The sequence below is a fragment of the Argentina silus genome (assembly GCF_951799395.1).
Source record: "Argentina silus genome assembly, chromosome: 15".
Taxonomy (NCBI): domain Eukaryota; kingdom Metazoa; phylum Chordata; class Actinopteri; order Argentiniformes; family Argentinidae; genus Argentina; species Argentina silus.
The window spans coordinates 10,080,692-10,096,184 of NC_139669.1; the positions used below are offsets into that span (position 1 = coordinate 10,080,692).

The 15,493-nt window shown below is 46.8% G+C and overlaps 3 protein-coding genes across 3 annotated transcripts; 2 read left to right on the plus strand and 1 right to left on the minus strand.

The window, feature by feature from the left end:
* Positions 1-438: 438 nt before the first annotated feature.
* On the plus strand, positions 439-2,780 carry ttc9c (tetratricopeptide repeat domain 9C). The gene is made up of 4 exons (XM_083685963.1): positions 439-543; positions 1,178-1,511; positions 1,937-2,119; positions 2,323-2,780. Exons 1-4 carry the CDS (start codon positions 532-534, stop codon positions 2,472-2,474), a joined length of 681 nt encoding a protein of 226 aa, XP_083542089.1. The 5' UTR covers positions 439-531; the 3' UTR covers positions 2,475-2,780.
* A 94-nt stretch (positions 2,781-2,874) lies between these two features.
* Positions 2,875-10,028, minus strand: LOC310815715 (uncharacterized protein; the record flags this gene model as incomplete). The annotated part of the gene is made up of 5 exons (XM_083685610.1): positions 2,875-5,437; positions 5,486-5,763; positions 5,869-6,123; positions 6,499-6,706; positions 9,783-10,028. The coding sequence occupies 5 exons, from the start codon at positions 10,026-10,028 to the stop codon at positions 3,287-3,289; spliced, it is 3,138 nt and encodes a 1,045-aa protein (XP_083541736.1). The 3' UTR covers positions 2,875-3,286.
* A 2,296-nt stretch (positions 10,029-12,324) lies between these two features.
* map1lc3cl (microtubule-associated protein 1 light chain 3 gamma, like) lies at positions 12,325-13,236 on the plus strand (the record flags this gene model as incomplete). Its single annotated transcript, XM_083685845.1, has 4 exons — positions 12,325-12,382; positions 12,548-12,603; positions 12,730-12,836; positions 13,050-13,236. 4 exons carry the CDS (start codon positions 12,325-12,327, stop codon positions 13,234-13,236), a joined length of 408 nt encoding a protein of 135 aa, XP_083541971.1.
* Positions 13,237-15,493: the final 2,257 nt, after the last annotated feature.

The window sequence follows — 15,493 nt, forward strand, 5'->3', positions numbered from 1 at the left end:
TACACATTCAGCCTAAAACAGCAAGATGTGGTTAGTGATGCAGGGTGACTGTTGTCAGCTGTTATTATCATAGGCCAGTATATGAGCGCATAGTGTAGCCAAAGTGGAACTGAGCTGGGCCCAGTTTTGTTCAGTGCAAGTTTTGTTTGGGCCTTATTAATAATTGGCTCCTAGGTTCGCACACACATGAAAAGTCATTTGAAGACAATGCCAAATTGTTTGCCTAATTGGATAACTACAAGCCAAGTAAAACTGGATTTTTTTGAAATGTGCATTCTAAATGTGCATGACTTCACTGTTCACTGTACCAAAGAGAGTGAAACTACTACTTACTCTCTTTGACTGACTCTACTCTACTACTGTGGAGTCATGTCCTTGCAGCTACAGCAGGTGGCGGTAAAAAAAAAGAAAAAAGAAGCAAGTTCCGAACTACCGTACCGAAGAAGAAGAAGTAGGAAACGCTTCAATGTTGTGATTGTTGCAGTTGGTTGTCAAGTTGAAGTATTTGTCCGCTAGTTTGGTTTTCAAGCGATGGATTGTAAGGTAGGCTAAAAACATACATTTTTGAATTACTCTGTAACTGGCCCAGCATTTTTTTGGCTAATAGTAGCCTAGTTGTAGTAGTCTAGCAGCATATTAGCTAGCAAGCTAGTTACGCTACAAAAGAGAGAGTACGAGCTAGCTCATGACATGAGGCAGGCACAGCTTTGCGAATTGCTTTTGCTCAGTATTTGCTTCAGTCAAGCCTAAAATAGTGCACTTTCAACCTATCACGAGGCATGATACGACCGCCATGCATTGGAGGACTCAGGAGTAACATCATTTTCAAAGCTTACTCAGGATTTTTTGCTTCAGATCAACTACCTAATTCTCTACTTATATCAAACTCACTTTTGTGTGACGGTTTAGTGTAAAAGTGAGTTAAGAACCCTAGATTAAAACTATTAGGGATGACTTGTTTGTGCCCCAATCAATAAGGCCTATACAGTATCCCCTGTAAAGACCAGCCATAATGATTGTTAGTGATTATCTAGGCCTACATAGCGTACTGCTCAAGGAAACTACAAAAGCAACAGTATAGGTTGGGGTTAATACTGTTCAATCCAAGTACACTGATCAAACATATGCAGTCATGGTGTCATGTCTTTTTGTTTGTGTTTTTGTCCTACCTCGCCAGCCAGAGGAACTTGGAGATGAGAGCATGGAACTGGGGGCTGGGGCAGCAGCAGTGAGCAGTTCTGGGACTACGAAACCTGGCTCCTCTGATTCTAAAGTGAACTCCCAGCTGCAAGACGCTGTTCGCCTAAAAATGGAGGGGAACGCTTTCTACCGGGAGAAAAACATCCGATCAGCCATAGGGCGCTATCACCGTTCTCTACTTATTCTCAGAAGTTTAGACTCTGATGTGGCAGCAGCAGTGAAAGGGTTTGGCCCTGAAGCGCCTGTACTCACAGCAGGACAGGAGGAACTACTTACGAACACACAGGTTGACTGCTACAACAATTTATCAGGTAACACCACCACAGGTGTACGCTGCATCCCAAATACCTTCTCCTGAGGTATGCACTTGTGCACTGACTACCCCTCATGGATTGAAGTAAGAGTTCATACTTAGACCAATCCTATGGGGAAGTGCACACATGCATACTTCAGGAGAAGGGTGTAGAAATGGGACACAGCATAAGTCTACGTGGGGGAGTGCACAATCCTCTCTTCAGGAGAAGGGTGGAAAATTGGGACGAAGCAACTGATCGTGCAGTATCAGTGGCTGGAATGCTTGCTGATTCTATTCAGAGGTCTGAGATAGTACCTGGTACATAGTCCATAAAGCAGCCACGTGTTAAATGAACAAGCCATGATCCTACAATGATCCTACATTATGCTTAATGGACTGGCTCTCTTCTTTCTCTTTTCTGTCTTGTTCCCTCTCTCCCAGCCTGCCTGCTACTGAGACAGAATGTAGACTACGGCCGTGTCCAGGAGTACAGTTTGCGTGTGCTGGAGAGGCGGCCGGGCAACGTCAAAGCGATGTACAGAGCTGGAGTGGCCTTTCTGGAGCAGGGAAATGCAGAGACTGCCCGTAATTTCCTTAATGAGGCCAGCAAAGGGCAACCCAATGGTAAATACATCAGCACACTCTATCTAAACAATCTACTACAAACCTAATTTGTCAAACCCAAACCATAAAACAACTAAACAGGCCTTTCCTTGATCAGTTGTCAGGGCCATGATACTTTTTATTTTTTTCCTCCTCTCTCCATTTCCCTTATATTGTTCTCAATTTTCATTCAACTTTAATTGTCACCATCATCTCTGTGGCAGACGCTAATGTGAGGAGGCACCTGCAGCGAGCGGAGGAGAGGCTGAGCAGCGAGAAGGAGAAGGAGAAGGCCCTGTACCGAGGCATGTTCTCCAGCCAGGGCAGTGAGAGGAACGGGGTTGAAGATGGAGCCAGCGGGGTCACCCAGAAGTAAGCTTGACCCACGCCAGGGGCGTTCTAACCCTGGCTGAGAACAGAGGATACTGCACTGCCTGTAGAAGGAAGAGAAAGAAAAGGCTGTACAGGAGTCTTGCGGGGGGGGGTGTTGCCTGGCAACAGGGAGATGGAGCTCAATGTTTTGAGGTTCAACTCAAGGGTGAAAGTCAGATGAAGATAAATATAGCCAGAATGTTATGTGCTGTTATGCTTTCAGATTGGTTGTTCAAGATATCATGATCAATTATGTTTGTTTTTGTGTAAAAAATGTTTTAAATCTGTTGAATAAATATTTTTTAAAGTATGCCCATGCACTTAAGTGTAGTTTACGAAAGGATTATGTCGGACCATTGTAGATTAAGGTACAAAGACTACATGAAATTGAATTAAAGTTTCCTTTATTAATAATAATCCATGATACACAAATGTATTTCAAATAATTCTGTATTATCTATTGATTTCCATTTTCAAAATCCTGAGCACAATATCAATGTATAGAACATTTGCTTGATTTTGGTCTACATATGGCCAATATGATTGTACTTCAAAGGCAACATAATATACAGAAGCTCACAGGCTCACAATAGCCATGACAGCGCACAGATAGTCACAGAGCAGCATGCAGAAGTGGAGAACTCTCACACACGCACACACACACACACCCACACATACACTGAGAATCAAGTTCACCAGAATATCAAGTTTTGAAAGAGAAAACAATGGCAACCCTGTTTCTTTTAACAAAATACATCTCACTGGAATCTTGACAATTAGAAAACAACACTTTTTCCATGTGCATTTATCATGATCTCACTTTTTCGAGGTCTTGTGTTTCAAACTGAGAGACCTCACAGATCCAAACACCCTTCTTCCCAGGTCCCTCAGCGAGCGAGAGCGTGTGAGGGGTGCCAGAGGAGGGGGGGATGGAGAGAAAGACGGGGAGGAGAGAGGAGGAGAAGGGGAGTGACAGCTCCCCTCCAGGCTCTGAGATCGAGAGAGGTGGAAGAGGCTGGCTGTAGAGGACAGGCGTTTGTTTTCCCCCCTTCCCCCAAAAGAACGAACCCCCTCAACGCTGAGCTCCAGCCCATGTGGGCCAACATCTAGGGAGGAGGCCCAGTGTGCCCCCCTCAGATGCTCCTCTCTCTGGGCTTGGGGCTCCAGCATGCCCTGGGACTCGCTACGGAACAGGGACCTTCTGGACAGCCTTAGACTGGAGCTGCGCTTGTCCCAACCGCCCTTCCCTTTGCATTTGGAAGAACTCTCTCTCTGCTTCTCCTCTTTGTTTAACTGCTTTTCCTTTTGGTAATCTTTCCTCCTACCCCCCTCGCTATCTCTCTTCCATCCTTCCTCGTCTTCCTCGTTCTCTTTTCCCCAAAAACGCCCCTCAAAGCCCCTCCAGAGTTTGGCAACCCTCGTGGGCGTATGGGCCGTTCCATCCTCCCCCCAGTTGCTGCCGTAGCTCTCTCTCCTGGCGAAGCTGCTCACGGTCGATGCCCTCACCAGCTCCCGCGAGGCGTGCTTTCCCTGGTAGAGCCCCTCTCCCTCTGCCCTCCTCCATCCACTGCCACCGCCACACCCTCCACCACCACCACCCCCTCCACCACCACCCCCTCCACCCGCACCCTGCCTTAGAGACCCTCCTCTGGGCCGGATGCCGCGCCAGAGTGGAGAGCTGGAGGCATTGACCCGAGGCAGGGAGCACTGGGAGGGCATGTCCCGCCTGAACACAGAGAGAGGGGCGGGGCCCAAGGGGGAAGGCTGAAGGGGGCGGGGCGGGGAGCGCACCCTGGGGCGGGAGGCGGGAGAGGAGGCGCTGGATGAGGGGGGGTCAGAGGGGGAAGGAGTTTGTTGGTAGTTTGGGGAGTAGTTCACGTGATGAGTCGGAGTGGGAGTAGACTGGTAGGGATGCATGGGGCTGCTGGAGAGGGGGGGTGTGAGACCAGAGTGGGACTGGGGGGAGTGGGAGACACTGAGAGACAGCTGGATGGGTCTCTGAAGTTCCAGGTCTGAGTCGGCGCTGGTGGTGGTATGGAGGTGGACACTGGAATACTGGTGAGGATGATTAATGGGCTCGACCTGGGCTGCCGAGCGGGAGAAGGAGGAGGAGGACGAGGCTGCCTTGTGGGACCCCTGACCCTGCCTCTCCTCATCACTCTGGAAGCAGTCCACGTCCAGCTCCACCCCCTGCTCCATCAGCCCCACCACCACTGCCCTGGGAAGCCCAGAGAGACGCGAGATCTCCCCCACCATCGCCGAGTCCTCGCTGAGCTTAGGACTGGAGTCCGCGGCGCTGGGCTGGCCCGGGCACGGACTTGTCAATGGCCCCAGCGAAGCGCCACTCCAGTCCAGTGAACGGGAGAACCCAAGTGGCCCTGCAGCCCCTGACCCCGAGGTGACCTCCAGGGAGCTACGGTGGCTGAGAGAGGAGGGGCAGGTGGAGATGCGTGGCCTGGGCCGGAGGGCAGGCGTGGGGGTGGAGGAGGAGGATGGGGAGGCGGTGGGGGTAACAAAGTCACTCCTCGGGGCTCCACCAAAGCTCAGCCTTTCCTTTGAGTTTTTCGAGTCTAACCCCAGGCTCTTATTGAGATTGGGGCTCAGGTTGAGGTTGAGGTTGAAGTGGAGGCTGATGTTTAGGTCTTCCCCCGTCACGGAGGGCAAGTGTCCCAAGTTGATGGAGTTTCTGCTGGCCCTCTTTCCGATACTACTGAGGCTAACACGCGCGGAGTTGCCCAGGAGAGACTTGCAGGGCGTCACGCTGCCCCCTGTGAGGCCAGAGGGGGTACTGCGGCTCTCGAAGGCAGACAGCGACTGTGTGGATCCGTGGCCAGGGGCTTTGAGGACCCGGTGGGCGCCTGACGCTGAAGTGGTGGTGGTGGTGTCGGGGGGGACGCGGCTGCGGTACTGACGGGCCAGTCTGGTGATGTACTGCTCCAGCTGGGTGAAGGTGGAGGGTGGAGGGGGCTGAGGAGGGCGGAGGAAGAGGGGGGGGCTGGGGTGTGTCTCGTCAGCCTGGGCGCTCTCCGGGCTCGGGGAGAGGCGAGGGGGGGAGGGGTCCTGGCCAGAGGTGAAGAGGGGGCTCTGTAGAGCCACAGCGTGCAAGGGGCTGGGGTAGGGGTACACCTCTTTGGTCCTGCGGGACACCAGGTCAGAGCAGAACCTGGGGTCCAGCTGGGGTCGAGGGTAGGAGGAAGAGGGGTCAGGGAGGAGTCGGAAGGAGCCGGGCTGAGGGTCACCCAGGCTGGAGCACAGCTCAGTCAGGAACTGCAGACCATTCACTTCCAGGTCACCTGAGGTTATACATCATAAGAGAAGGGAGACATTAAATGTCATCTTAGAATAGAAGCAGAAACAACATCTTGTGTGTGTATGTACATTCATGTGTTAAATCTAACCTGTTGATATTGGTCTCCTCTCAGCCGTCTCTGTGGTTTCCTCAATGCTCTGAGGTCTTTGTTGCTGCGCTGCCTCCGGCCACTGGGTGTCACTTTGGTCTGCAGAGAGGGGCCGCTGCTCCCACTGCCTGAAGGCTCCCCCCGAGGGTGGTCCGACTCTAACTAGTCCACCTGGACCCCCCTGGGCCTGGGCAGCCTCACTGGACACAGAGTAGCATGAGTCAGACAGGGAGCTGCCACTGACTGAATAAAAACCTGCAGAGAGAGAGAGAGAGAGGGGGAGAGAAAGAGAGAGAAAGAAGAAGGAGTGACGGTGAGAAATAAATAGTTAGTGTAGAGTGTGGGAGGGAGAGAGGGAGATAAGAAGAAAGAACAAGTGAGTGAGTGAGTGAGTGAGTGAGTAAGTGTAGGGTGAGATAACATGAAGAGGGGTAAATAAACGAACAGAGGAAAGAAAAGGCGAGGGTTAATGTTTAGTTTAGTTTTGCAGTGCAGTCACCTACAGGGTGAATTATTTGGGCTGGGAACGTGAGAAGTGTTGTTGACTTATAGCCATTATATTGATCACACACAGAATAACTCCAAAAAAACTCCCCCCACAGTCCAATCGTACATGGCCCAGTCAAGTACCTGAGCTAGGCCTGGAGTCACATTCCAGTTGGGCCACACCATCGGGGTCTGGAGTCGGGGGGGAGAGTAGGTCAGAGGGAGAATCCCAGGAGAGGGTGGACCAACGTGAGTTACCACCTCTGGAATGAACTGGCCCATCCCGAGAGTGACTGCCACAGTCCAATGTGTTGCTCTGACAGGGTAACACCACCTCTGAAGGAGAGGGAGCCTGAAAAACAAAAACATGGGCTTGAGTCTCAACACGTCTTTGAGGTAGGGTAATTACAGACTTGAGTTAAAGCCAGCATCTGTGATATTCCCCCTTTAATCGTCCATTCAAGAGCACATGTCTTGTTTCTGTTGTCATGCTTACTGGAAGTCGACATGGCACGACAAAAACAGGACATGTGCTCTTCAATGGCCGATTCATCCATTTGTTAGATTGATGTCGGTCTAATGACCCCTGGAGGGAAGCCTAACATTGGTCTGATAGGGGTGGACAACAGAGGCTTTGTTCATTGGTCAGGCCTGATCAATCCTCTGTTACTAAGGAGATCAACAATAAACAATACAGGTGACTCACACTGCCTGTCTGAGAGAGGGGGAGAGGGGGACTTTAGAGAAATAATAGGAAGAGACAGATGACGTAACAAAGAGCAGTGGGGGAAGAAGCGAGGGGGTATGGGGAGGGGAGGGGGGAGGGGAGGTGGTGAAAAAAAAAGAGTTAAGGCTTGGACCTGGCTTATTTCTCCTCCGGCTTATGAGCCACCTCTTTCTTCTACTTTTTTGTGTTATGAATTTAGCTATTTAGATACTAAGAGTGGGAGGGAGTGGGTGATTGAGAGATGCAGAGAGAGAGATAATGAGAGAAAAAGAAGTGAGTCAGTGAGTGAACAAGTGAGGGAAAAGGGTAGCGGGGGAAGGGGTTGCCTGGTGAGAGGCATCTTAAAGGACCCCCCCCCCTTGACGAATGTCACCCCCCCCCCCCCATTCCATAATATCCTAGCCACCCTCTCCTCACCATAGCTACAGCTGCTCTCTCCTGCTATCTCTCCACCCACACGACAGACCTAGCAGAATATTTAACTCATCCTGAACCACTGACTAAAACACAAATACACCAACTCTCTCTCTCTCTCACACACACACACACACACACACACACACACACACACTATACATATTCCAACAAGCCCTGCTTCACACATGCACACCCACACAGTCCTCCACCAACATCATGTAAACCATGTTACCCCAGTGTAATGTTACAAAGAGACTAGCCTGATCAAATCAAGGGGGAGAGAGGCAGGTGGGCCTGCCCAGTGCTAAGAGCTTTGTAATATGATATCCCTCTATGTGAGAGACACGCAGCCATTTTCCTAGAGGAACAATATGTTCAGAATGCAAGGACAAATTATAGCAAAAAAGAAAAAACGAACAATATGAACACTGTAACAAACTTTTTGGATGATTGGGGGATCATTGGGGTGGTACCTGTAGGGCCTACCAATCACATGTGAACAAAATAATTGTTTGTGAGACATACTTGTTCATTGCGCATTCTGCGTCAGTTCTCAATTCTGCATGTTTAACTAGAAAGCAGAGCATCCCATGCCTTGCCTTTCTATCTATCCATGTATTGGTGAGAGGTTATTACAGTCTATTACATAATAGACAAAATCTCCAAAGAATCCAGATGGATCTAAACCACAGGGCTCTGGCAATGCACCTCCCTGTAATGGTTCAATAGTCTCTGTTTTGAATGAACTTACAAACTGTAAAAAATTATAATGAAGGAGGACAGCAAATGTCCACATATTCTTGAAAAATGATACTATGGCATATACTACTTTTTCCTCTGTCTATCTCTTCATAACTGTTCCACAATGAGAGACACACTGCAGTCTTTACCGTCTAGCATCTTTCCCCTCTTCCTTCTCCCCAGTGGGACTGCATCTGAGAGATGAGGCTGGTGGAGGTATAAATCGGAGGACAAGCTCATTGTCACGGAATGAGGAATGGTATGAAACACACATCCTCGGATTTTACCTCCACCAGCCTCCCCTGAGTGATACATCCAGAATAGTCACGTTGGAAACAACAACAATACAACAACTTGTCTCCATTGTTTATGCAAATCCGGGCTGCGTTGGCGGAGAAGGGCAGCGAACAGACTCCCCTCGGTGGTGATGATGACTAATCCTCCTCGCCATAGGACTCACACAGCACTCACACTACAGGGAATCTATAATGGTGGGTAGTGTGTTACCGCAAGGCCATGGCAGAAGAATACTAAAGCATACCATCACTCTATTCGACAGTGTTTCATGGCCCAGAATGTTTTTGAATATAGCCATATCTGATTTAAAAGGACTACTTGAAGGAATACATTTGTACCATCACTGTTGTTCAGTATTGCAGCAGTTAGAGTAGGGGGCTTCACAGACTATGCTTGAGAGAGAGAGGAGACACATATAAGGCAGCATAGGTGTGCTATAGCTGTACCATACTGTCTCTGGGGAAAGAGATTAACTGAGGGTCTAGTGGATATGAACCCAATCTAACAGGCGTCACGCTGCCACAAACAGTATTGCTTCCTCGCACACTCGAGTCCTGTGAACGCCCTCTGAAACACCCGATGTAAACCAACTATGCCAAGTTAGCAATTCGATGGCTCCGTGGAGGTGTTTCAACTTCTAAAGGAGTGAGTTTATTACCTTTTCAACTCGGTTACACCAAGTTACCAAATACTTCATTGTTGATGGGTGTTTACAATGGGGCTTCAAGGCCTCACAATCATGCACCATCATAGCGCGCACATTAAAACCTGAACTTCTTTCAAGCCTACATTACTTACAAAGGCTATAGAGCAACAATACTGTTTTCAGACATACATGACTGTGTCTTTGGGGTGTGTACATGATTGACACAGATTTCTTGGCAACATTCTGTTATGTCCTCAGGGAGACTGGAATATGAAAAGATGTGGACAGATTGATACTCACACAAAAAAATCCACATAAGGAATCATAATATTTCCAGATAGTGAATAGACCTATGTTTTTCTTCATAACCTTGACTCATGCAGGAGGGATAGAGACAGACAGAGGTGCTGGATTACTGTCAATTCCTCACAGGTCAACACTGTAAATCGGCTGCTTCGGGATTGGATTGTTCCATTATTCAATCAATAGAGTACAGTCACCAAATCAGTTTGATTCAAAGGAAATGTAATTTTTGGCAGATTATCATCAAGCATTCATTTTTCATGAGAGCAATCAAGATATCTGGGCTAACGCACTGACCTGTTGCCTGCGGGATGTCGCAGAGCCATCGGAGGCTGCGCTCTCGAGGTTTTCCTCCTGTTGATCGATGGCAGTCCCGCTGGTGGTGTCTTTGCCGTCCAGTGCAGCATCGATCATGTCCAGATGTTTGCCTCTGAGCAGGTCCAGCTCCAGAATACCTGCCAGGGTCGCTTTCAGCCGCTCACCGATCCGAACCCGCTCGGTTCCAGACCACAGCGAATTCACACAGCTGCGGCGACCAGCCATTGTGAGGACTGGATCGGTGCTCTATCTACCGACCTTACAATGACAATGAGCTATGGTCCAGCACAAGTCGGTGCAACATATGTTCCGACAATCGACAATAGCCACATTGTATCCATCCGACCAACTAAATGAATGTATCATTGGCAGAATAGCCAGCTTACCATACGCGTGCCATATAAGATTGCATTAAATCTTGCTGACTGGCAAGATGGATTGAATAAATGCACATGGTATAGGCTACTACTATACTAAGGAGATTATCAAACCATAGGCTATTCCATTTTTATTTAATTAATCCTCAATCTTGGTTGCGTGTTGTATCCATTCATGCTTTCCTGCGGATAAAACGTGCCAATTCTCGATACGGCCGATGTAACAATGCGAGAAATAACGTTACACGTTGGATCAAGAAAAAAAAGTGCTTAGGGGGTGGAGCTAACCATCATAAACTGGAACGAGATTGGCCAGGGAAGTTTTCGAATGAACGCCTTGAAAATCCCCTTACCGCCCAACACACTATTCTAGAAATTAAATGTGGTGCATTATGAGATTTAACAAATTATGGGTATTATATGATTCTGGGTGACACATCACTTTTTCTTGAATTATAGGCTACACTTAATGGAATAGAGGCTTTAGTGGATTATTGTTAGACAGAATGCTTCACTTCATGTGTACACAGCATGTTTTTGTTTGTTTTACAGGTAACTTCAAAGGGATAGACTAATCATCATCATAGATAGACTAATAATAATCTTTGAACATGACAACAATAAACAATACACTTTGAGTACAATTGTTAAGTATATAAACAGCATATACACAGTAGGCTTTATACTTTATTCATAAAGTATACTTCAAGACTTCAAAGTTGCATCTTGGTCTTTGGATTACAGTAGGCTATGCAAATCGTTTGATAAATAAGCTCCCTTCTTACTCTGCAATGTGAATCCTCAGCCAGCAGAGAGCAATCTTTGTCTGTGTATGAGATGCATGTGGCCTGTTTTCGGGTATTGTATTATTCACAGTAACCGTAAGTTACACAACCTGTTTAAACCTGTATGTACTACTCTATAAGAAACTGGAGTTTATGTTTTCTCAGTGTAAAACACACACAAAGGTATCTAAAAGCTTACCACAGCTACAGTTGGATCATGAGTGTTTCAAATTCAGTGCCCTGGATTCTCAGGCACACTTCCCAGACTTGATGGGACTGCTCAACTATAAGTAGAGCAAATCAACATTCTCCTAGAGAAGATACACACATCCTCCTCCACATATTCTGCTCTGTTCATCAGAATGCTTACAGTGCAGATGGGGCGAGATAATGCACAGAGAGGCCATCTCAAAATATGATCATGGAGATACCGGTGTCAAACAGACAGCCAATCAGAATGTGGAAATAATTTAGATGATCATTGCATTATACATTGTCTTGATGTGCCGTCAGCTGCACGAGTAGTGTGTGTGTGTGTGTGTGTGTGTGTGTGTGTGTGTGAGAGAGAGAGAGAGAGAGAGAGAGAGAGTGAGAGAGAGAGACAGAGACAGAGACAGAGACAGAGACAGAGACAGAGAGAGGAAGTAGGAGAAAGAAAGAATGAAAGCGATGTCTCCTTATGTGGGCTTTATTTTTGACATTCTCAAATAAACTAAACTATACTTTTGAAACTACTGGGGCTTTACTTCCATGGGGACTATTGCGGAATGGCTTGGTGTGGGTATACAGTCCCCAACCCAATTATTAATGACTCCTATAGTGATATGCATCAAATTTGCATAACCACAGATACGATGGTGAAAGAGACAGGTGCACAGACACATACAACACTAACAGGCCTGCATCTATTGTGTAGTATTGTTATAACAATATGATTGTTATTAAAAGCATACTACCTTACTTTTCTGAGTTGTTGTTATGCCCTTGAGTCCACAGTAAGCGTGTGCCCTCACACCAGTGTCTGAGATATGTCTTAAGTGGCTTTTGAGATAACCAGTAGGTGTGAAGCCGATGTGAACCAATGATGAGGGCAAGCCTAATGCATAACTGCTCATCAAGACACGGAGCGTGGCTATTTGTTTAGTTTTTTTTCATGTAAGCATACTTACATAGCCCAGCCACATTTCGACCCCTCCCGGCCCTCTTCCCTATAAAAGCCAATGGTGTACGCAATTGCGACGCGGTTTGTGAAAACTTCCACCCGAGGGGACTATCCTCTGTCAGCCCGGGCAAGACCGTCGGCGCAACTACCCGCACCGCCTTCTACACCGGCCCTCGCAAACCACCTCAAGAAGAACCATGCCTCCCTTCGAGAAATCTATGGAACTGATGCCATTCAAGCAAAGGAAATGCCTTGGTAAATACTTACATTTTACTTCAAATGATAAAGCCCATTGATAGACACATTTGTAATAAAGTTGTATAAAGAGTGGAATAACGTTTTCTTGGGGTTACATTTGCTTCTATTTAATAATCTGTAATAATGTGGTAAATAATTCGCTATTTTCATGCATTTTTCTAGCAACAAGAAAACATGAAGTGTGCAGTATTCGAACCAAATTCCCTAACAAGTTACCCGTGAGTATTGTCTTAATTATTTTGGTTCCTTGCATTTGACAAATGATAACGATAACCTATTTTAATAATATAAATGCAAAGAAATCTAGGTACTGTTGCCTAAGCTTGTGTGCTGCGACTGTATAGGTGATCGTTGAGCGCTACATCCGTGAAAAGACCCTTCCCCTTCTGGACAAGACCAAATTCTTAGTTCCCTTCGAGCTAACCTTGGGTCAGTTCCTCTGCCTACTCAGGTGAGCAATTATGAGTGACAATATGTGTGAAAAAAATAGTTACGTTTAAATATGAAGAACTAGTGTCAGTCAGACAGTGTGCACAGAGTGTGGTGTGTGTGTGTGATTGAGTGTGTGTGTATATATTGAGTGTGTGTGTAGATTCTGCCCAATACCCCTGCACCCCACTATACACCCCATCCCTAATACACTCCCCTGCCTCCACTGATGCAGGAGTAAGATCGACCTTGAGTCCACCCAGGCGCTCTACCTGCTGGTGTCAGAGAAGAGCATGTCCTGCATGTCGGCCAGCATGGGAGAGGTTTACTCCCAGCACAGCGACCAAGATGGATTCCTCTACATCACCTACGCCTCACAGGACATGTTCGGGGGGGACGCGGACGCCACCCCCCCCTGCTGAGCCCCCATGGTCTGGTCTTTGTCCTCCACCACCACCGGCCTTCTACCTCACGGAACTCCAGCCCTGCGAATTACTGTGCCTCAGCCATCCTATGGCTGTCTCCGACCAACCACTGACGAGCCATGATGGAACTGAAAAGAAGAAGACTCTCCTGGACCCTGACTCTATTTGATGTATTCAATGAGATGTATGATATCAGGAAACCAAACTCTAAGCCAGAATAATTGAGTAGAATATCAGGACAGATCCTCGCCTTTAGACCAGACAGGTTAGACAGGGATGCCCCGTGATTGCTCACACTAACCCTAGTGATGTAACTTCCTGTTACAATATTGACACATTCCCAAGAATCACTGGGGTCTTGCATGTCTTTTGGGTGCTTTGGGGCTCCTTACAAACCCTGAATGTTCGATTGAATGTTCTATCCCCACCCCCACCCCCCCTCCCACAAACTGTTGAGACAGGGGAAAATGGGGTCAATGTCTGCTGGTCAACAGACTCTTAGCACTTAAGCCCCCCCCCCCCACACTCCTACTCTCCAAGATGACACATTCTCATTCCCACAACATGTGAAACTGTTACAGCCATGCAATGTTATTTGGACTATAGGCACTCAGTAAAGACTTTGATGTCTATACTTGACAAATTGTTTTCTGATATGCTCTGTCTTCAATTGTCAAAATCAAAATTCCCAAATAAATGATCTATGTCCTTTTAATGTAACGTCCATCCTTTTAATGTAAGTTTCTACGAGCTTAATGTAACAAGTTTAACTTTTTTAAGGAAGTTTGTTCTGTTACATTACATAGTCATGAATATATTGACAATGTCTTAAAGGATATGTTCAGCTTTTTGTTAACCAAGTCTCTATAGTTGATGTAAATGTCAAGTTGTAGAAGGGTACAGACACTTTTTGTGTGAATTCGCTTGGTATTGAGAAACCAGCACCAGCATCAGGCTACAATGACAGTAATGCAGGCAATCGTGCAACCGTGAACAAAGGCTCCAAAAATACAGAGATATGTATTGTAAATATACATTGTACATATGAAATTGTGAATATTCTTAATTTTTCCTGTTTCCTTTGTTACTGTATATTGGTGTTTTCAAAGCCTTTGTTCACTGTTGCACGATTGCCCACATTACTTCCATTGTGGCCTGATGAGGCTACCACTAGTGCTAGTTAGTTTCTCAAAACCAAGTGAATTCACCAACAACCTGTTTTACCGTTCTACAACATGCCATTCACAGCCAAAATAGAGATTTGGTTCAAAGTATCCAAAGGTACCCTTCAATATGCATCACCCATATACCAGTAACACTAGGGATGTTAGTCATGTATGATTACTGGACATGGTCACACTAAGGAACCGTACAGGCTGGTTATGACACACACGGTACACTATGACACACACAGTACTTACACACAAAGCTGCCACACCATTTCCCACTTCTGTCTTAGATGTGGCACCTCTCTGCATATAGCTATGTTGCATAACCCTGTCCATAACACTTACCTTACAGCAGAGGTCAGTGGGTCAGAGGCAGAACAAAGTGGAGAGAGAGGGGTATGAGGACAGAGAGAGAGAGAGAGAGAGAGAGAGAGAGAGAGAGGGGTATGAGGACAGAGAGAGAGAGAGAGAGAGAGAGAGAGAGGTATGAGGACAGAGAGAGAGAGAGAGAGAGAGAGAGAGAGAGGGGGTACACTGACTGAATTAAGAGGACATGCGCATCCTCTTACTTCACACTCCCGTGCGCATTCTAGCACCCCTCAGACAATGTGTTCTAGAACTGAAACACTGCCTTGAAAGAAAGTGGACAGCAGACTGGGCCTCAGCAGTAAATAGAGTATCTGGACCATGTTGAGTCAATGTTATGGTAGACAGGGTTATTTCTGTGCCACTGTGTGTGCAAGCCACTCGATTTAATCAAATGTGCAAAGAACACAAAGTGCTGCAAAAGAAGACGTGTGAAAGTAATAATTAATGCCTTGTGATGGGCTTACATCATGTGTTGTCTGCTTTGCTGCACAGCTTACCACCCATTACCAATTTCCTTTGTTAGGTACATTATAATGAGTTGAATGATGCAGCTAAATCTTGCTTGTAAGGAGGTAAAGGAGGAAAGGAGGAGGTAGCCATTAGAAGATGGGTAAATTGTGGCCATGAAGGGATGCACATGGTCAGCAACAATACTCAAATAGGCTGTGACATTCAAGCGATGATTGATTAAAGGGTCCAAAGTGTGCCAAGAAAAC

What these genes read in the sequence shown, in the direction of transcription:
- ttc9c (XM_083685963.1), top strand. An exon ending in CTGCTACAACAATTTATCAG is followed by an intron (nt 1,512 to 1,936) that starts GTAACACCACCA and finishes CCTCTCTCCCAG; the next exon opens with CCTGCCTGCTACTGAGACAG. An exon ending in CAGCAAAGGGCAACCCAATG is followed by an intron (nt 2,120 to 2,322) that starts GTAAATACATCA and finishes TCTCTGTGGCAG; the next exon opens with ACGCTAATGTGAGGAGGCAC.